Consider the following 22824-nt stretch of genomic DNA (forward strand, 5'->3'; position numbering starts at 1 on the left):
GACATTTCAAAATAGTTGCGTGGTGCAAATTAAACTCTCTAGCCAATAAAGCATCAATAATTATAGAGCTTTGCTTTCATTAATTTTGTAGCATATAGACAAAGTATGAAGAGGTTATTATCTTTAAGATGATCTTGTGGTTAGAAAATTTGAAAAGGTCATCTTTACCAAATATTGTATCTTTACCATAGTCAATCACTTGCTTGTTTCGTTTGGGTTCAAATTGGATTCTCTTTCATAGAACTCCATCTCTACAAGCCATGTACTGATAAGGCTAAGATTGGGCATATCTTATTGCATCCCAGGAGCCACTTTTGTAGTGCAAGTATTGCTACTTGTGTCTTAGAAAATATGTTGCCAACTAGCAACAACCTAAATGGCTTCCAACTAGGGAAGCTGATTAACAAACAAAAAAATGCTCTCCAACACTGCAAATAACTAATAAACAACAACAAACAAAACACCAATCATTTCTGATGTTGGTTGGTTCAAGCAATTTTTATTTCCTCTTCATTAATAATATATTTCCTTATGTCTGGATCTTGAAGGTTTTTTCTTTTTTTCTTTTTTTTTTTTCTTTGGTGTTTATCAAGTTGGTTCTAAACTCGAATAAAGGATGAAGATTGCAATGAGTAACCAATACCCAATATAAAAATCATCAGAGTTTTTAAATATATAAATTATAAAGCTAAAGATTGTGATGATGGTGATGAGATTAGTAATACTATGATGAAGTCTACAAGATTATATTTATGAATGAATGATCTTTTGGGCATTTGAAGTTTACGGCGCTGCAGTAGTGGTTTGGTTTCCAATGCCTCGACAATGGAATATGCCAATTTTTAAAGCAAGCAAAGTGGTTAGTTCCCTCAACTCTGAACCATGATTTGCAGATTAATTTAGTGGAGTTTGCCGTCATCTCATAAGTTTAATGGAAAGAAAATCATCATTTCATATGAAGAAGCAACAAGTACAGACACCCCTGCACATCAGCTACTAGATTACAAATTGTACCAGTCATCGGACCTCCCCACTTACTCCAAAAGAGAAAAGCACTTCCATTTTATTCATATAAGCCACAAGCTTATGTCACATCAGACTAAGCTTTACCATGCCTTTCTCCCTCAACTCTTGCCTAATGTTCTCTTTTTTTCTTGCCTAATGTTTGTTATGCGAAAAGAAAAAATTAAATCTAAGGAATTTAAGATCATCAGTATTTTCAATTTTATAAGTTATATCGTTTTCTGTATTCTACATAGCACCCTCCTCCTTTGAAGCACACGATCTCCTCTCTTTATTTTTGCATCACACCTCCTTTAGTTTTTACATCATTCCCCTGCTCCTTGCTAATACTGCACCCTTGTTTTTATACATATCTTTTGAGTACCAATACCTAAAAGTAGTGTATCAATCTGCCTTGTCCCACCAAAACTAAAAGTGGCACGAGAGACTTCAACAAACCACAAAGAAGTATTTAAAATACTCAATCTTCTATCTAACTTCACTTGTAATACTTAAACTTCCACTCATCTCATTAAGATTGACTTAAGAATATTTGTCCCTCTCAACAAGAGTCACTTTGGTGACCCTTTAATAATATAAATAAATGTTAAAGAATATTTAATTTTTATTTTATTTACTTTTTAAGATGCAAAATCACTAACTAAATTTTTATATTCAAATTCAGAAAGTAAATCTTTTTCAATTGACAATATAGACAAGAGAAAAAATTTAAAAACATAAGAATTAAATAAGTAGAAAGTGTAGGGAGTTCACATTTAAGTCTTGCAAATTTAATGGTCACCAATTTATTTTTATTTTTTTTCTTTAATGCTTAGATCAAGGAGGATTCCACAAACGAAATTGTCGCCATCCAAATAATCATTTTAACAAATTGTCCTATTAAAATAATATTATTTCTTATCTTTTTTTTTTCTATTACTATACTAATTTACGTATCACTATTTATTACCTAATATTGAAAAATAATACGTGAATTTGAGGAGTTTGGGGACCTTCTCGTTTAAATAACATCTTACTATTCACTACTTAACATTAAAAATAATTTATGGACTTAAGGAGGGAGTCCTTTCATTCAAATAGAATAACAAAATAAACATAAAATAAATTAAAATAAAAATCAACATAAAATAGAATTAATAATTTTACATCTCAAAAAATTAAAAAATATATATATCTTAATTAATAAGTGATTTTGAGCCCATAGATCTTAATAGCTTATGCCTTTAAGTCAGATTGCATTCTCATAGAGATAATTCATTAAATTTTCAAATACTTTAAATAAGACCCTATATTAGAGATCTTTTTATTAACATCGTAACCCCGAGATTTAATCGTAAGACATAAAATATTTGGAAAAAGTGTGGCATTCATGGTCTAAAAAGCTTGAGAAGTTACCATAGAATTAAGTTGTTTTTGTAACAATATAATATGAAAACAATCTGCAATAAAGTTGCGTACACTAAACTCCTCTGCTGACTTTTAAACTACGTTTCCATGATCTGTATGTACTGGCCTTGTTAGGAGGTTAGCAAATTGTTATTATAACTCTACTTCAATATTTGGGCTCTGGCGTGTTGCTGTGCATTATTTGATATCTCAATAATTGAAAAGTTGCTTTCTGAGGATAACAGTGACAGATTAATATACTTTTATTTAATGAAGTGCATTATCTGTCATGTACTTACAAAACCATAGGTTATATATATATATATATAACTTTTGAGACATATTTATCAAGTGCCACCACCATTATTGCACCCACTAATCATGCTTCAGAATCCAATACGCTTTTGATTAACCCCTTAGCTTAAGATTTTCTATTTTAATATTCATATGAAAGATTATTGTTATATGTGTTTGACAAATTTAGTTTGTTTGTGGTAAGTATGCATATAATATTTTGTCCATAGACCTAAGTATCGAAATAGAAAATTGTACCCACACAAGTACAAGTAGGGAGATGGGTACAAGGCCCTCTGTAGGCATGTTTTAAGTAAAATATATATATATGTATTTTTTACTTTATTTAACATAACGTTAATATATTATTATACATATAAGGTTAGATTCATATAATTGAAACCCATGATTACAACGATTTAGATATTGTATGAAAATGTTATTTTCTAATGCTAGAAAGAATGGTGCAATGTTGCTCTCCATTGGTGTTGCTTTACCACAGCCAGTGGAGGAGAGGACAGAAGCCATAAATAAACTGCAAAATTAGATTAAACAATACAGTTATCAGTGGTAATAAGCCAACACAGTTGCATCACAGTCAGGGCCAGCCAGCCAGCCAGGTGGTTGAAATAATTGAGAGGGGAGAAGATTTCAATTGAAAGAGTTGGAAATGATCCTTTCAAAGCAATGTTCTTTTCAAATACGCAACGATCTTTCCCCATATCATAACAAACTAGTCTTATTAATTTATTGTCCATATATTATATAACTGAGGACTACTTTGTTTGAATGGCAAGTATAAGATTAAACAAAGGGTCTTACCTTTTTCCTTTTTGGGCCTTTTGCATTTGCTCTCTCTTTGGCACTTTTCCCACCCTTTAGTTGCTCTCTTTCTCTAACCTTTGATCCAATTATTGTCCTCCATTGCCAAACAACTCCAAGGTCTTTGTCAACATCTTCCCCAGCTCGTCCTTTTCATACTATATTTTTGTGCCACGCAGTGGTAGACATCTTTAACGAAGAGGTTAATTCAGTGATAAGAAGTTATAATTATTTCTTTTTCAATATATATATATATATATATAAAGAGAGATATACACACACACACAACAGCCATGGAAGAGTCTTTTCATGCATGATGAATAAATAAAGTAGTGGGTGGGATCCCAGGAAGATGGCTTTGTGGGTTGGCAATCTTTCAAGGCCACAGCCCCAAGTTTTTTGTGATAATTACAAGGCATTTTATTGGGGAAATAGGGTTTAGCATATAATGATCTTGATTGCTCAAAGTTTTAGGAAGATGATAAGGTTGAGGATCAATAATTAATGCTGTGTTTCATTCTCTTCTTAATTATTGAGATCAATCTCTTTTGTATTAAGATTATCTTAAATTTTAAAATAAAGAAATATAAATCATCAATGTTACATTAGGTTTTGGTGATTTGTTCCTAATTGTAAAATTATGTATTCTATGAATGTAAATGGGGTAATTAAACATAAAATTTGAATGAATAAAGAAGTAACAAGTCTAATGGCAAGAACAATATTACAATATTTCATTACTTATCTATGTTTTATGAAACACGATGCCATTATTACAATTGTAAAATGTCAAATTATGTGAATATATAGAGAAAAATTTGTATAGATTTAGTTCATTTAAAGATTATAAATTATGAATTTTGTTCGTTTTCACTTTTATACACAAATAATTCTCTGTTGCCTATTTAGTTTCTTATCTAATAAAATTATTCAAAGGCATGTTTAAAAAATAATAACCCTATAAATTTGGCCAAATATATATTTTAACTTCTGTATTTGCACATTTTTTTTTCATTTATACATTTGAACTTTTATTGTTTCAATTACACTCTTAAATTATGTAATTTCAAAATAATTACAGGAGTCAACAAATTTGTTGAGCATAATGAATTAAGCATAGTTCAAATGTGTAATTGAAATAATAAAAAGTTTCATAATATAATTGACTTGAAATTATATAATTTAAGAATATAATTAAAATAACAAAAAGTTTGAATATCTAAATAAAAAAACATATAAATACAGAGATTAAAATATATATATTACCCTATAAATTTCATTCACATGCAATTGCAAAGTGGTTTGTTGAAGGGAAATTGAGACTCTTAATTTGGTGGTTTTGGAGGGCTCTTTTGCCCTCACAAATGGGCAGGAAGGAATCAATTCTGGGCTACTTCTAAACTATGGAAAAATCCATCCTATGAGCTGGAAAGCAGTCCCCATGGTGCTGAAAGGGGTGAAGATGGTTTGGGCACACCTAGAAACCTAGAACACAGTTTGCCCTTTTCCCCTAAACTGGAAGGATCTCCTTGTGATGGCCAGCTAATGCTGTGGAAGGTAGATTCATGGTAGAATCCCACCTAAAAGGACTAAAGGGCCATCCCCTTTCTGCATGCTCGAATGTTTGTTTCCCGAGAAAATATGTGGGCTCCTTCCTTCATCAGCACTAGCTAGATGCATTACCACATCTTGATGTTGCCCTTTAATGGCATTCAATGAATCTAGAGGAAGGTATTTCGCAGTACAAGTCCTTCCATCCAAATCCTATAGTTTGTACATTTATATAGTCAATCACATCATATTCTGTGATTATTCAAATATATTATATTTTTTAAAATTATTATATAATTAGTTCTGATCATTCTCATCTATATATCTTCTATTTAAACAAAAGAGTGAGATAGAAAACAAAATAGTAACTAATAGAACACTATCTTTCATTCTCCTTTCGTTTTGTTGTGAAATTTCTATAAATAATTTATCATTATTCTTTTACAATATCTCACTCCATCCCTTTCATCCAAACTAGGGGTGGTAGTACGGGTGGCGGGTCATAATCGTATCGTGTTGAGACACACGTATAATATATATCAAGATAATTCGAATACGACCCGTTTAATAATCGTGTCAATTTCCTTAAAGTCGAACACGACACGCTTATTAAACATGTAACACGACACGACCCGTTTAATTTGTTTAACTAAGCGTGTCATGTCACCTGTTAACCTATTTAACCCGTTTAATTTAAATGGGTCGTATTGTGTCACCTGTTAAACGTGTTATTTCGTGTATAATCGTGTTAACGTGTTCAGATCAACCCACTAACCATTTCAATTAAACGTGTCATTTCGTATATAATCGTATTAACGTGTTCGGGTTAACCGTTAACACGTTTAATTAAAAAGGTCATTACGTGTCTAAAAGGATTAGACGAGTTAACCCGTCCAAGACACGAAAATAATTATGTCACAAACGGGTTGATCCATTTATGACCCGAACCTGATTAATTCCAACCATAATCCGCTTAATTCCGTATTATGTCGTGTAATCGGTTCGTGTCCAAAATTGCTGGCACTAATCCAAACCTAGCTAAAGCGGTAAATGAATAGAGATAAAGGTAGAAGCCATTCATATCTATCATTAAAGATTCTTCAAGAGTTCATCTATGTACAATTTTGTTTTCTCCAGCAACCAGCATTAAAATAATAGTTTTTGTTATTTGTTTAATTATGTTTTTGAGGGAAAGACGCAACGGCGGTTTGGCTATTTAAACTGAGGCCCAGCCTCGTCTTCCTTCTCCCTCCCCACTTCTCCCTCTGTTTCTAGCTCTACCCTGTATCCTCTGCCATTTCATCCCATCCCATTACTTTGCATTCTCTCAACTGACATTGGGTTCTCGAATTTGGTGAGTTCTAGCTCTAATTCTTCTTCCATGTTCTGATCTTCAAAGTTTTCTTGAATCTCTTGCACTCTGTTTACATTTCCTGTCATCGTTACGGCAGAATATTGAGGAACTCTCTGATTCGTCTGCAAAATGGGCTCTTCCAATTCATGGCTTTATCATAGATTTTTCTTTCTCAGTTGAGAACCAATGGGTCCACTTGTTCTTTTCTAAGAAACTATCTTCTTTTTTAGTTTTGTTTTTCGTTTACTTTTCCTCTGTAACTTTTTCTCTTGATGGATCGCTTATCTTAATATACCAAACATAATACCTGATTTGGGAATGGTTCTTTAAGATGTGAAGTGAAAAAAGGGGCTTTCTTTTTTTCGTGTTTTCTCATGGCATCAACTTTGTTTGTGAAACTTCAATTAATAAATGTTAGTGGCTGTCCATTCCTTGTTTGGAGATTGTATTTGTGAACAGCTACTCTTTCCTTTTGGGGGCTTTTACAATTTAATAGATGCCTTAGAGCTGTATGTTTGAATGCTATACCCACAGAGTTGTGAGCTTCAAGTGAACATTTATTGGCTCAGTATGATGGTTGTGGATTTTCAATTCACAAAAGCAGAGAAGCCTTAACTATTGGAATGGATACGGACTTCCATAGTGGAAGTATGAGCATTCCCTTGATGGAAAGCTTTCCATGGTGGTGTCTATTGCTCATGTGTTTTCAATTTTTGTTTCTTTTTCCTGTAGTTCTTTAGAAGAAAATGGAATTCGAGAACCGATACCGCCAAGCTCAGAGGACAAAATATGACTCTCTTCTATTTGGTATGTTACTACGATTACTGTTGCTATTGTTGGGCCTAAGAGACGAGTACTGTTAAACTGAGTTATCTTAAGCAAGGCTAATTAACTGGATTCAAACCTGCAGATTTAGATGATACCCTCTATCCCCTTAGTTCTGGTTTGGCAGCGAAGTGTGGTCAGAATATTCGAGGTAACTCCGCGCCATTCTTATGACTCTGTGTTCTCATTTGTTATTCTGGTTCTCTAACTCAAAATCTGGGTAAACTTGTCCAGATTATATGGTTGAAAAGCTTGGCATAGACAAGAGTAAGATAACCAACTTGTCCAATCTACTCTACAAGAACTATGGGACAACAATGGCAGGTCTTAAGGTATGGCTTTTAGTCCCTCAACTGTCCGCAAGTGTTTAATCCTAAAGCAGTTTTAGTAATTCATCTGGTGTTCCATTTGCAGGCAATTGGCTATGACTTTGACTATGATGAATACCACAGGTGTGGAAATCCTGCCAAACGGGATTAAGGCTCATGATTGTTGTTGTTGTTGTCATTGTTGTTGTATTTTAGATTGTTTACTTGGCTCTTGGCTTCCCTGCTTTGCAGCTTTGTTCATGGGAGGCTCCCTTATGAGAATCTAAGACCAGACCCTGTTCTGAGAAGTCTTCTGCTTAGCTTGCCTATTCGGAAAGTCGTAAGTCCCTTCTCCCAGACATGGAGCATTTTGAAGGCATAGTCGTAAATTTGTTTTCTTAATCTTTGCACTTGTGCTTTCAGATTTTCACAAATGGAGACAGAGTCCATGCTGCCAAAGTCCTCAGTAGACTTGGCCTGGAAGACTGTTTTGAGGGGATAATCAGCTTTGAGACTCTAAATCCCATTCACAAGAACACCATATCTGATGATGAAGATGACATTGAGTTTCTAGGGTCAACATTAGCTTCTACTACTCCCACTAGTAGGACTGAAATATTCGACATTATTGGACATTTTTCGCAACCTAATCCCGGGTCTGGATTACCAAAGACCCCAATTCTCTGCAAACCATCAGAAGATGCCATCGAACGAGCTCTCAGAATAGCCAACATTAACCCCCAGAGAACAGTGAGTAGATCTCCTTCAGGATTTCATACTGTCTTCTTCCAAAATAACCATTACCATATAATGACTTCTCTTCTCGTTGTTTCAGCTATTCTTTGAGGATAGTGTCCGCAATGTACAGTCTGGAAAGCGTGTAGGCCTCCATACTGTGCTGGTAAGTTCTTTTTGTAATTAAATTGCATTGCAAATGCCCTACAAAATTACTGGTAAGCTAGAATTCATGTAGCCTACCCAACCCAATGTAGTGGGATTAAAGTTTAATATTCTTGGCTAAATGGGGTGCTCTTCGATATCTTCTGCTAATGTGCAGGTTGGCACTTCACAGAGAACTAAAGGAGCAGATTATTCATTAGAAAGCATCCATAACATCAGGGAAGCATTGCCAGAACTTTGGGAAGGTGACAAGATCTCTGAAGTAAGTTACTCCGGCAAGGTTCCTGTGGAGACATCTGTGACAGCTTAGACACAAGTCCAGTGGATTGACTGCAATGCAATGGCCCAATTTCAAGCTCAAGTTCCATCAAGGGACCCGTCTTCACCCCTCATGCAATGTATCTACTGTTGTATTTATCTTGTTTTCTGGGGAAAAAAAAAACAAGAGGGAAAATCAAGGAATCTTTGCTCTTGTGAGGGGGAGAAACCATGTTTATGAGATCTTCATCCCAAGTTTCTTTTCATATGATTGAATGATGTTGATGTCTTGTTGTGGTTCATAATAAATTCGATTCCCATCTTGTGGTTTTCATCTTACATACAAATGTTGTATATGAAGTTTTGTCTAATGATAAAAGCTTTTACTCTTTTACTTCTATTTTTTTTTTTTAACTAAAAAATTCATAACACAGGGAAAAAAAAATTTGTATACAAACAATACTAGAACATACCCCGAACAAAAAACAAAAGCACAAAAAAAACTAATAATACAAAATAGAAAATACGAAAACTCTAAAGGTATAGACCTTTAAGAAATCACAAACTATCTAAGATAATCCGGAAGAAGACACCATAAACGCTTTTTTATTCAACTAGTAAAATAAATCAATAGTTCAAGTGGATAGACTCCTAGAATTAGAAAATTATGGAGAAAATATTTGTAATGATAAAATGATTTTAATTATCAAATATATTGTGTTAAATTTATTTATGTATATTAAATATAATTTTGTATTATATTTGAATAATCTAAGCATTAGCACAAAGGTATGGATTGGTAGCAAGGGTAGAGTAACTTCTAGAGATGCTCATTGGTTAAGTCAATTAAAGTTTTTCTAAACCTAGACTTAGAATAATTCATAATCAATTTAAAATTTTGGATTCAAAACCAACCTAATCACAAGGTAAAACTAAATTAACCCAACACTATTAACTTTAAACTTGATTGTGTTTGGTTTCACTTCCATTCCAAAATTTATAATTCAAAATTATGACACAAAAATATTAAGGACTATAAACCTATTTTAGCATAAGTTTTGATAGTATACAAAGCATAAATAAAATAAAGGAGCATAAAAGCATATTAATAGATAGCAGGGATTTGATATTGGATATGTAAGTGGAGCCATATTGGATATAAACTCAATTCAATGTCATTCAAATCCAACAAAAAAGAATCCGAGGTTAAATTTAAAGTTTCAATCGAATCGAATCGAGCCAACCAACAAGTCAATTTCTAGGCTCAAGCTGGATACGAGCTTAAGCTCAGTCTTGCCAAATCTATTTAATTTAATTATTATATTATTATAGTTATTTAAAATTTGATAATTTTATATTAAATAATATATTTATAAACAAATTTGTTCATGAACTATTTGTGAGTTTTTAATCGAGTCTATTAGTATTCACAAGTCTTTATTTGAACATGTTTGCGAATTTTAACGAGCTGAGGTTTATTAAACTCAAGATTGACTGATTTACAAATCGAATTTCAAAATTAGATTCAATTTCGAGTTATTTACCTTAACAAACTCAAATAAATTTTTATCGAGATAAACACCGAGCTACTTGCAAATAAATTGAATCATTTACGATTGTAGTTAAACGAAGTTAAAAAATACTTAAACCAAATTAATTTATTCACATTAGTTCAAAATTTTATATTCGATTCTCAAGTTTAGCTAAACCAACAAACACACATAATTACTCCCTTATAACTAAATAAGTTATATGTTTGAGTTATGAAATTAATTTATTTATAAAATCTAGATATAAAGTTACATTTATAAAATTAGCTTCCCCTATTTATTACAAAATAAAAAGTTATACACACTAAAAATATTTCTATCTTTAATTTAAATAATAACACATATTATGATATAATTAAGCCCTAATGTCACTTCAATCGATTGAAGTGACATGACAATACATTTGTAATTGATATATCACACAAAAAGACTGAAAAAAGCCCAAAACAATTTTTGAGGACTAAAAATAAAAATTAGAACCTTCAGGAGAAAATGGTCTCCTGGAGATCAAGAACACTTCTCCAAAAAAAAAAAAACACAATCTCCTAGAGAATAAACAATCTTCCGGGGACAATTCATCTCAAAAATAGATGATTGAAGGCCAAGAGACCTATTAGCCTTCCCAAGATAGTGAATAGGAGACTATAAGCTGCCATGTCAATTTTTTCTTAATTAGAAGGTTCCAAAAAAAATACAAATAGAATAATTTTGATATTCAAAAATCTTTATGAGAGTTCAGCGAATATGATAGATATTATTTATAAGAATTCTAATCCTAATAAATCTGAAATATTAAGATAGACATTATCTAAAAAAAATCTTAATTTTAGTGGATTTGAAAAACTCCATATTTCTTTATAAATAAATGAATTCTTATTTCTAAAAAGATAATATTAATTTCAATACCATATTCGAGTCTTCAATATCTAACTTTAGTATCAAAGTGTTTACACATAAATTATCATGTATCCTTTAATTATTATTTTTTTACAAAATTCAATCAATTTAACGATGATATTTTTAATTAATAAATTTTTCATAACATTCAAACAACAATAATAATAAATACTTTGTCTCACATAACATACGGGAAGTATAGGCTTTGCTATATTGCCCACTACCGAACAACATAGCATTGGCCCGCTTTGCCTGATAGTGAAAAAACGCGAGCCAATGCATGTGGGGCCAGGCACAAATCCACGTGTATCTCTCAAGAGGCAAATGTTAAGTACACTGCAATTTCACTTTTGAGGACAAAAGAAATGAAAAAGAACTACAGGTTTCACTCGAAGCCCAAACAAGGTGGCCCACGGTCTCAGTGATAAGGCCCAACCCAAATTCCCAAAAACTGGAGAGTGGAGAAAACGCGCGCGTAAATGAGCGTGGGGATCAGTAAATCCTTTCAGTTACGGAGCGCAGATAAGATTATCAATCAGAAAATGGATAACAAAATCCACCGGAACCGAGCGCGTATGTGTATACTCTCGCTCGCGGCTTCGAGATAGAATTTCGCGGCTCACCGGCGATTATCTCCACCGGCGGATGGGCGAAAATGGGACATACTAGCCCCTCTTTAATGGCCACCGCGACACGTGTCCCGCCGGTACCCTTAGCTTCTCCTCCAATTTCAGGCCAACAACGTCAACTTCCGAGCTACTGCTTCTTGGCGAAGTCCCTCCTCGTACCGGCATTTCAAAGAACTTCAGCTCTTGTTACGTCTTCATCGCCGTTTCCTTGGAAGTCAAGAATTGAAAAGAGGGTTTACGTGGTTCCAGTGGCGATGGCGAACTCGAACCCAAGCACAGCCCTTGTTTCGGGGGCTGGAGGAAGAACTGGTATATGTACAGTAATTTATACTCATATATGTACACTTAATATTACTTTATATTAACAAGGGATGAGTCTAATGGAATCAGCTCCATCAGTATAATGAGTGAACGACTTCTTGTATTAACTCAACTGACAATTAGAAGATCCTGCAAGAGATTGAACAAATGCCCTGTAATTAATTCCTTCACTCCTTAAACTTCAAGTGGTCATTATGGAAGACCAGAGGGGAGCGAGTTCAATATTGTTGCCTGAAAAACTAAAATTGATCGGGAAAGTCGTGACTTCATTCTTGTTAGACAACTACACCATTGTTTAGGATAAAGATCTCTTGTTGTTAAGTTACCATGGTGCTGGTAAATTTTCTTCTAAAGATTTCTAAAATTTTCCATTATAACTACTCTTATCTTCTTATTGTAGCAATCAGGGTTATAGCTTGCTTGATTTTTGCAGGACAAATTATTTATAGGAAGTTGAAGGAGAGGTCAGATACTTATGTTGCCAGAGGCTTGGTCAGGACAGAGGAGAGCAAGGGGAGAATTGGAGGTGCAGATGATGTTTTTATTGGAGATATAAGGCATTTTGACACCATTGTTCCTGCAATCCAAGGTATTGATGCTCTTATAATTCTCACTAGTGCCGTGCCAAAAATGAAGCCGGGGTTTGATCCAAGTAAAGGTGAGAGGCCCGAGTTCTATTTTGAAGATGGAGCATATCCTGAGCAGGTAAATACATTTTTGTTTGAGTAATGTAGATAAGAATGTTAAGATGGATGTGTGGCCATACAAGAAAAGAAAATTAGATATAAGGTTATTTATAATAAAGTCAGAGTGAGTTATATTGAAGATAAGATGCGTTAGATACGATTAAACTAGTTTGATCGTGTGAAAAGAGAGCTAGTAGAGGCCATTGTGAGGAGAGTGGATTAAATGGAATAAGTATTTAGCAAAAGAGGTAGAGAAAGACCAATAAAAGCTTGGTGGAAAACACTAAGGTATAGAAATTATTGGAGAGTTAGAATTCATGTAGTTGACCCCGAATAGTAGGATAATGACTTTGTATGTTATTGGTTGTATCATGTATAAATGTTCACAGTTTTCAATCTATTTAGATCTCTCTCTTTTGTCTCTACTGGCTGAATACCTTTCATGTTAGGTTGACTGGATTGGGCAGAAGAATCAAATAGATGCTGGTAGGTTTTCAATTTTCTGTTTCTCTTGCATAGTTTGATATAAATATTACAGGTTAGTTGTAATTTTGGTATGTGATGCCTTGAAGTTTTGGTTTTCTTGTACAGCTAAAGCTGCAGGAGTGAAGCATGTTGTGCTTGTTGGTTCGATGGGAGGAACGGACCCTAACCACCCATTAAACAGCATTGGAAATGGGAATATTTTGGTATTCACCTTCTTTTCATCTCCTTATACTTTTTTTTTAAGCTTTTGCTGATTCAACAATTTCATCTTGTCTTTCTGAATCTACGCTATATAAAAAGCAAGAGTTTGGTTCCACTGCAGCTACACCTTTTGCATTGGCTCCAATAATAAGTAAGACTACTACTTTTTTTAGTTAAACTTAAAGACTTGTACTTCACTATTTTGTATATTCTCTGCCGGTAATTGTTCAAACAAAAGATCTTTTAGACATATAATGAATTAAAAATAGTCTCACGTATAGTGTTGGTTTCTCAAAGTCGGACCTATCTTGACTATAATATATCAAGCCTTAATCCCACTATGTAAAGTTGGCTACATATATTATAGGTTATCAATCCTTTCTAACTCATATCATACCTTAAAATCTCCTACCCAGTTTTTCTTGATCTTCCATAAACTAAAATTATTGCTTCCCCTTTTTCTTTCTGTTTGCTATGTTTATCCCTTAAAACTGCTTTTGTATGAAATTGCAATAGCAAGTAATTTATTATATAATTTTTACCATATTGCAGATCTGGAAGAGAAAGGCTGAACAGTATCTGGCTGACTCGGGAATCCCATACACAATTATAAGGCATGCCATCTGTTTTTAAATTTGTTCCTTTTGATAACTGATGCATTTTTAACACGTAGCAGACTTCATACAAAATAGTAGATAGGTGCTTCAAGCATAGTCTTTCCATGAATTTTGATTTTTAGTCACAAGCATTTATAGAGTATCAGAATGAACTCTCTCATGAAGCTTGAAATGTTCCTAGTGATGGTTGGGAATTACCCTTTCCCTGCATGGTCCAAAAATGGGGCTTAGAAAACACCGGAAGATACCCAATCCAGGCATTTATTATAAACCACGGGGAAGGAACAGAATACCGGGGATAATGCCTAGTAGTTCTAAACACCAATAAGCTTTCTCATCACCAGCAGTTGTTGGGTTTTCCTTGACTGCCAAAACAAACACCAGGAAAATTTTCCCAGCTTTTTTTCATGATTTCCCAGCATTTTACAAACTCCAGGAAATCCTTATTTTGTAGTGACTGCAATGTAGCTGCTCACAGCCAAGGGTAATAAGGACACTCCTCACAATTCCTTCATATTGACTTTCCGTTATAACTAAAATTGAAATTATTTGAACTATTTGATGTATTCAGTGGTTTTTCCTGATTGTTTACTCAAGTTTCTGAATTACTGTTTGACCCTGCACCATTGATGATTCTCAGTTTTCTATGAGAATTACTGCTAAATTTTGATGATTCTGAAGTAATGAAATTTTATGACCCGTGTCTTCTCAAACACTACCATTGAAATTTCTCCAAATGAGGGAAAAGATTACTATTATCAAAGATCTTGATATAATACTGCTATCAACAACTACTTTTGAACCCAGTTTCATTTTTCTTAGTTACATTGTTGTTCAATACTCCAGTAGCAAGTGGACTGTTTGATTTACATATTTGTACTTGTACAGAGCTGGAGGCTTGCAAGACAAAGAAGGCGGTGTGCGGAACTACTTGTTGGGAAGGATGATGAGCTTTTCCAGACAGGCATGAGGACTATTGCTAGGGCTGATGTTGCAGAAGTCTGCATTCAGGTATTGCTTCTTGAGTGGTGGTCTGTGAAGAGATTGTGTTTCATTGGTTCTGTTTGTTGCATATTAGTTTGACTCTGGAATAATATACTCCATCTTGTGAACAGGCCCTACAGTTTGAGGAGGCCAAATTTAAGGCATTTGATCTTACCTCAAAGCCTGAGGGAACTGGCACACCAACAAAGGATTTCAAGGCCCTCTTTTCCCTGGTCACAACTCGTTTTTGATATACAGCAGCAGGAGGTATACATTTGGAGCCATGTTATCCATCTTCAGAGTTTTTTGGTATTAATGTTGTCCACTTTGTGTTGTGCCCTGGGATTTTGATCTAAAAAGTAACATAATTTGAGCAAGAATTAACTCGTATGCATTGTTTACCAAAAGCATGTATGTTGTTATGTGACAGTTGATTAATATTTTTCAAGTCAAATTAATATCTATAAGGGGCATTCCTTGAATTTTATTCTATGCCTGTTGAATAAGTTTTGGCTGGATGAACATTGTGAACAGGTGATCTTTGAGTATTGGCTTATTGTTTTTTATTCAATTGAAGCTTGAGGTTTTTTTTTTTTTTTTTTTTTCGCTTGGCAAAGTCAAGCTTGAGGGTTTCTGAATGATGCTCTTAGATAATTTGATTGGCAAGTCTGTGGAGTTCAAGCAGTTCATCTTAGTGGTTAAGGTCACTATTTTCCCAGGTTAATAATGTGTATGTATATGCAATTGTGTATCATGAAGCAATAGTAGGCCCTATTTCTCAAGCTGTGTTTGACTCAAAATCTGGCATCCACTTCTAAACTAGAAACTTAGAAGATACTAACGTTCAAATTCGAAATCGTATTTTGGGATGAGCGCTTGAAATTTCACAAAGGAAAAATGTTGAAAGTTACCTGAATTTGAAAAAATTAGATGCTGAATCTGTTAAAAGTACACATTTTATGTTTTGTTATGCCCAACTTTGAAGAGGTTACTGATTGAGGTTATGATATCAGGCTGGTGTAGCCCCATGAACAAAATAGTTTTGCCATGCTAATTTATAGTGTTACCTTCTTATTCTATTATTGGCTAAATTAACTGGTAAGTGCTTACTTTTCAAAATCAATCAGATCAGTATCACCTCACTAGTACTCTGGAAGACATCATAATGGTACCAATCCAACAAAGAAAGCACCTAACTGGCTTTCTGCTTTCAACAAAGCAATTTTTGTTTTATCATTGATGGAAGTCCTGTTTAAAACATAGGGTAATGTGCCCTTCACCGAGGACCAACACTGGGCTGCAACCAAGGATATTTTTTCTTTTTTGTTTTTGTTATAAACATCATTTGATTAATATGCATTCATTGTTGATTGAATCATGCTTGTTTGAATCAAATCATGTGTGCTTTTATTCCACATTGAAATATATTTTTCTTTCTCATTAGTGGCAAGGTTTATACGATTAGATCTAAAGACTATATGGAGTCTATGCTTTCAATATCTTGTTCTCATTGTGTTCAAACACCAAAAGTAATGTAAACTTCAAAAATATTCAATGTGTTTAGGACATTGATAATTTGTATGATGGAAGCGGCAGGACAGGGTGTCCAAGGGGGGTGAAATTTCCAGCTTCCTTTAACTCATCAAAGGCAAGCTTGAGGTGAAATTAGAATTTCCAGCTCGCTTTAACTCATCAAAAGTAAGCATGAAATGAAATTAGAATTTCACACACTCCTGTTCAGGTGCTCACATCAGACAAATTTTCGTTATCCTTATTTTTATGTGAATGCCAATGTAGTACCCCATGTTTTTATGAGGTTGTCACGTAATTAAGATAAGTTTGAAATGCCGAAAAATGGGCTTGTAAGGACAACAAGTGACCGAAAATCAGCTGCAAGAAGTGCCCTGAAGCTTATATACCTTAGGAAAAAGGTATGAAATCGACGAGCGTCTTGAGACGAGATTTATGATGCCGAAAGAAATTAAATTCAAGACGATTTTCGGTAACGGCTAAATTATAGCCTGAAAGACTAAATGATGGTAAGGGGCTTCCGAGAAATCAACGAAGTCCTGAGAAAGCTCTAATTCTGTGAATAGAACAACCCATAAGTGGTTTCGGGATGAAATAAAAGGGTTTGTGATCGAAACACGCATTTGGGACCTAAGTGTAATTTTTAATTCTAGTTGAAAGAAGTTGAAAACATTATTTTTCCAAATTCGTTGGGTCAATTGTGAAGCATGAGATTTAGGGGTTCACGTTGTAAAATATCAAAGTCTGAGGACTTGAAATGAGGCCTAAAATGCAAAAAAGAATTTGCAATAGGGCAAAAGTGTAAATTTCGAAACTAGCAACAACATGGCCAATCTGACCGCTGCACATGGAAGCCAAAGTCTGGCGATGGGACGACTGATCTTGCCAGGGTATGGCCAAGCATGGGCCTAGGAAGCATGTGGGCGAAGTTATGGTTGTTGATTGGCTAAAGGGAGGCCGAATTTTGCCTATAAATAGGCGAGGGTTTTGGCCGATTTTGGAGCAACAATTTGCTTGAAGTTCATAGTGATTTTGAGATATTTGATAGAGGGTTTTGCTCTAGAAGTCTTAGGGATCATTTTTGGAGATTTTGGGACATTTTCGTGTTGATTTGAAATAGTTTCAAAGAGTGGCCGAAATCGCAAAGGTCGTCGAAGCCTGATTTTTAAACGCCCGATCAAGGCACCTCCGGCCACTGTTTCGAGCATCCAAGGGTCATTGAGGTCGCCTTGTGGAGTAGGTTCAAACGGTGGAAGAAAAATTATCATCGGAGCGTCGCCTAGCGATCGAGAAAAGGAAGAAGACAACTAACGCATGCATCACACGTGCGAGTCTTCAAGCTCAATCCACACACAGGCGCGTGGGTCGAGGTAATTTCCTGAATTTTTTTTAATATTCTTTAGAAAAATATTTTATGAATTATGATGAGAAAAATTTGGGAAAAACCTTGAGTAGGTAATTATTTTGAAATTATCAAAAGAAAAATAGGGAGAAAATGGAGGAAAATTATGAAGAAATTATGAAAAAATAGATATTGATATTCTTTTGAATGAATATGATGTCTAGGGTATGTTGAGGCTCAAGATTGAGTAATTGTTTGATTATTGAGGCCTAGCACGCAAATTGAGGTTGACATATATTTCGAGGTTATCGTTATACAAAGGTGAGTGGTTTTACTCCAAAAACTTATAAGTGTTATGTTTTGCCTATGTTGAGCATGATATTCATGAAAATTGCTAAGTTATATGTAATTTATGTGCATCTTGACATATCTATACATGTATTGTTGTATCGATAGTCGTGATTTTCCACATGGCATGATATTGTTGGCATGCTGATACTTGTGAATGGGATGGGATGTTGTCCTCATAATGTAGTCGTAATTCCCTAAGAGTGTTGCCGGAACAACATATAAGAGTATCTCGTTGCCTTGTGTGCATGCCGAGATGACTGCTTAGGTTTCGTGTCGGGCTTGATAGTTAAGGAAGTTACACTAAAGTATTTGTTTATTCATGTTTGTGCATCATGCATTTATATAATTGTTTTTAAACCATCACTAGAAGGTTCATCTTCTAATTGGGCTATGCCCCTGAAACATTCAAACGTTTCAATTGGGACTTCCAGCAAAAGCAAGGAAGTGGTTGAAATGTAACGGCACGAGGTGACATGTCCAATGATTTTGACAAGTTGTTCTGGTATTTTGCTTCTTCATGAAAGAATGTTACGTATTACGAATGATGTTTGAGAATCGATCATATAATATTATTATGGTCCAATGTTATTTTGAGGTATTTTTTGATTATATCTGAGGTACAAATGTTCATCCGAGAGATGATTCTCCATGTATTCTTTTTGAAAATGCGATATTATACTATGGTACGATTTCCTATGTTATGATTAAAGTGAATTCGATTATGTACCATATCAGGTTTCGATTCTTACTTCCGCATTTGTAATGATATGCTGGGGATTTTCTTTGAAATACGGTACTTGAAGTGTTAAGAAATGTATCGTGGAAAAAGAATGTATATTTTTATGTTGAGCTCTAACATAGTGACATGCTTTGAAAAAGCGGGGTGTTACAGCTGATATACTTTTTCCGAGGATATCTTTAACATCATGCGTAAAAGAGAGTTGATTGCAACAAGAATGCAAAAGAAAAGCCTCTAGTAATTTATACTGCAATCTGTTGGACTGAGAGTTATTCAATCAGAGGAATAAAATACAAGGCAAGGTCAAATAAGCGGGTAACCATCAAAAGCAGCTACCAAGTATAACATTGACCTAGTGAGTTAGTAGTAAATCCATCGGTTGCAAGTAAACCTAACTAGCAAGAAGGGAAGACACCAGATTCAAACCTGTAAATGTTTTTCTGGTTAGTCAGTCGTGCATGCTCTAGGCACTCATGTCTGTAAGTTCACTAAATAGGTTTCCAACAAGAGAGTGCATAAATGATTCGCCCTTTCCATCCCTGCAGCAGCCACTGGCTGTCTTCATCGATCAGAAAATCCTTGTGGTAGCTAGACCTTACCTTTTCTGTTGCCCCTCTCATGATCTCCCGTTCAAAAGGGAGCTGCATGAAACCTGCCCTCAGGCTACGGACTTGCCATTGCTTATATGTCTCTGGCCTCTCAACTCTCTCCCAGCCCTCACAAGCTATAACATTCAGAGCTTCCTTCCCAAAGATCTCCCTCTCAATGAGCATCCTCTCATGGTGCTCTCGAGGTACATTTGTTTCAAGCATATCAAACAGTGCTGAGAAATGGAACAGAACCTCCCGGAACCGGGTGACAAAGAAAGGGGCACCAAAAGCCCCATTAACAATCCCATGGATGAAAATATCAGGATTGATCCTTCGAATTAGATTAAGAACCATAATTCTAGGACTGTTCACCAGCACGGTCTCATCGTGTAAATTCTTGGCCGCGTACAAACAACTAACTACAACAAACTCATCCTTCTTGATCTTCAGATCCTCAATCTTGATGCTATCCCATTTCTTTGCTATGGCATTGTACTCAAATGGGACATTAAAATACTTGGCATAATCGGTCAAACGATATCCTGTCTCCTCAACTCCTGCTGCCGGACGGAAACCAGGTTGGGGAAATCCTATCCCAGTAATCCGAATCTTCGGAGGTCCTCCCACTCTTGCTGAGATACGTTGAAAAAAGGTGGGCCACTGGAAACCATATAGTATACCGAAATCTACAATGTGGATCCTCAATGCGTCCTTTGCCTTTATCATAATTGTCTTGTTTGAAACAAAATTTGAAATTTTCCTGAATGGACATGATGCAAGATACAGATGGTAAGCTTTCAGGTAATCAGAAGCAGATCTTCTTCTATTGACGAAGGCTTTATAAATCTGGCTACCAGTGCCAGCCAAGCGTGCCTCAAGACCATTGGCAAAGTAATGAGCCAGCCTTTGATTTCCATCTCCAAAAGGAGAAGAATGCAGCCTGATTTGTTTCAGCAACTCGTATGCATTCCTGGGATCAGCAGCAGCAACAGCTTGTGCACAATGAATCAAGAGAGTTCTCAAGTCTACTACTTCCTTTTTGCTATTCTGTTTCTTTCCCTGGCCCTTTCCACTATTAGGCCCTCTCGATTGCCCATCATGCTTCATATTTTTGCTCGTTCCATTCTTCAAAACTTTGCGATAAGCTGCCAAGGCAGCCTTACCTTCCCCCATGCTATGCAGCAAGACTGTATCAAACATCTCTGACCGCAGAGTGATTTCTGGATAAACAGCCGGTTGCTTGCTGCTTCTCTCGTCTTCTTCTTCTAAATCTATAACCTCCATGTGCGGATTCTTCCTCCCCCTAGGCAAGTGCTCTCCCTCTTCTTTCTTCTCCACCTTAACAGACACATCACCAGTTTCTATCTTTCGTTCCTGAGGAGACAGCCCATTTCTCTCAAAATTAATCAACAGCCCTTCACTGCTTGGCAGAAACTTTTGTGCTTCTTCAACCCCCTTCCTGAACTGCCAAATAGATTGGCTTTCGCTCTGAAAATCAGCAACATGAAAGGGGCTGGGAGCCTCCAAGAACCCATCAATAACATTGCTGCCATTATTTGATGAGCTAACTGACAAGTAAGGAGTATATAGAGCAAGATTTTTCGCAGCTGAATAGCTCGGATTGAGCAAGTAATCACTATTACTTCTGGTGCAATACTCGTCATGATCGCTGTTTTGGTGGACAGAAGTTGAGTTTTGATCAGGAGAAGGCGGGTACTTCTTGCCAAGAACCTCATAGAATGACTTCTCTGCGGCTTGAAGATCCAGAGATTCTTGAAGCATGCAAGTTTTGTCTTCCATATCTTCTTCCATAAGCATCTGATTTATATAGCTCAAAACCGCATCAGAGAAATCGCAGTCCTCGTGAGAATCTTCCTCCGAAGTGACAACCGAACTCGAAGCTGCAATTGCATTGCTCAGAGACGGATCATTCCCAAGGTATTCGACTCCTCCATTGCCATTTGCGAAGGTGCTACCATACCTGGATCCTTTCACTAGATTCCGACTCGATAAATGGGACACGGATTGTTCTCCCAATGGCATCCCTTTCATGGATCCCCCAACCCTCCCAACTTCAGGATCCATTATCGTCTAGTCTGCAAATTATCCACTAAAATCCAAGGTCGTCGATTCAAAAACCGAGTAAAATTTCTATACATAGCCGGAATCCAGTAAAAGGCGCAATGTATTTGCTCCAATTAGGCAAATATTAGGAAAACCTTATAAGCTTAAATAGGTGAATCAACAGGACTCGAAAGATCAGTTTAACTTGGCAGTAGGAAGTATGAGCTGCAGATGCGAACAGTCGGATCAAGAGATGGCATTGGCCACCTAATCCTGCATTACGAAGCCATGAACGAAGCACTCGAGAAGCTTCGGAAACCCTAAAAGAAAGTGGACAAGATGGAGAGAGGTTGCTGAGAATGAGGTCTTCACGTTCAACTCTCAGAAGAAGCTCGAGTCTTCACAAAGAGGAGTAAGGACGGAATAATCGCGGCCGTCAAATCGGGTCGTTGCCACCGGCCATAGCCGGTTTCTCGCATGACGCGTGTACGACGAGGTTTGAAAGGCCCACTTACACTGACACGTAAGCTCACGTCTCTTTTTTTCAATCAAAAGAATTCTCCCTTTTCTTTTTTATTTTAGAAAATTAAATTTTTAAAGTTAATCATGAAAATAATTATTATTTTTTAAATCTATAATTTTATCCATTTTTTTAATTTTAACAATTAAATCTAAATTGATTCAATTAAATATAATTTTATCTTATATATAAAATTAATTTAAAAAGTATATTTATATTAATTTGATATATCAAATGTCTTTTAATAATAATATTTATCAAATTTAAATGTACATATAAAAATATATATATTTAACTTTTAAAAAATAGAGAAATTATGCATAAAAAGTTACATTATTTTATTTTTTTTACTTATGTGTACGTAAATCTTACAAAAATTATTATTATATAACACTTAATATGCTAAATTAACATAAACACTCTTTCTAAATTAATAGATAAAATTATACTCAATTAAACTAATTTAGATCTAATTGTCAAAATTAAAAAGAATTAAATAAAATGATAAATTCACAAAAAAAATAAATTATTTTCATAATTAACCCTAAATTTTAACATATTATTAAAAGCTTTAATTTTATTTAAAAACTTTTAAC

The 22824-nt window shown here is 35.1% G+C and overlaps 3 protein-coding genes across 3 annotated transcripts; 2 read left to right on the forward strand and 1 right to left on the reverse strand.

The window, feature by feature from the left end:
- Positions 1-6267: 6267 nt before the first annotated feature.
- LOC127789634 (uncharacterized) lies at positions 6268-9068 on the forward strand. The gene is made up of 9 exons (XM_052318570.1): positions 6268-6430; positions 7163-7237; positions 7341-7406; positions 7490-7587; positions 7670-7707; positions 7816-7903; positions 7987-8313; positions 8399-8464; positions 8621-9068. The coding sequence occupies exons 2-9, from the start codon at positions 7177-7179 to the stop codon at positions 8771-8773; spliced, it is 897 nt and encodes a 298-aa protein (XP_052174530.1). The 5' UTR covers positions 6268-6430; positions 7163-7176; the 3' UTR covers positions 8774-9068.
- A 2755-nt stretch (positions 9069-11823) lies between these two features.
- On the forward strand, positions 11824-15579 carry LOC127790567 (uncharacterized protein At5g02240-like). The gene is given in 8 exon segments (XM_052320138.1): positions 11824-12106; positions 12552-12823; positions 13254-13290; positions 13396-13493; positions 14044-14105; positions 14997-15028; positions 15031-15119; positions 15224-15579. Coding segments are annotated over 8 exon segments (993 nt in total). The 3' UTR covers positions 15344-15579.
- On the reverse strand, positions 12101-22111 carry LOC127790566 (scarecrow-like protein 9). The gene is made up of 2 exons (XM_052320137.1): positions 19481-22111; positions 12101-12247 (listed from the first exon to the last, which is right to left on the reverse strand). Exon 1 carries the CDS (start codon positions 21727-21729, stop codon positions 19543-19545), a length of 2187 nt encoding a protein of 728 aa, XP_052176097.1. The 5' UTR covers positions 21730-22111; the 3' UTR covers positions 12101-12247; positions 19481-19542.
- Between the last annotated feature and the right edge of the window lie 713 nt (positions 22112-22824).

Source organism: Diospyros lotus, chromosome 14 (assembly GCF_014633365.1).
Source record: "Diospyros lotus cultivar Yz01 chromosome 14, ASM1463336v1, whole genome shotgun sequence".
In the NCBI taxonomy this organism is placed as follows: domain Eukaryota; kingdom Viridiplantae; phylum Streptophyta; class Magnoliopsida; order Ericales; family Ebenaceae; genus Diospyros; species Diospyros lotus.

What these genes read in the sequence shown, in the direction of transcription:
- LOC127789634 (XM_052318570.1), top strand. Translation starts at nt 7,177, where the DNA reads ATGGAATTCGAGAACCGATACCGCCAAGCTCAGAGGACAAAATATGAC. An exon ending in GACTATGATGAATACCACAG is followed by an intron (nt 7,708 to 7,815) that starts GTGTGGAAATCC and finishes CCTGCTTTGCAG; the next exon opens with CTTTGTTCATGGGAGGCTCC. An exon ending in TAGGCCTCCATACTGTGCTG is followed by an intron (nt 8,465 to 8,620) that starts GTAAGTTCTTTT and finishes GCTAATGTGCAG; the next exon opens with GTTGGCACTTCACAGAGAAC.
- LOC127790566 (XM_052320137.1), bottom strand. Translation starts at nt 21,729, where the DNA reads ATGGATCCTGAAGTTGGGAGGGTTGGGGGATCCATGAAAGGGATGCCA.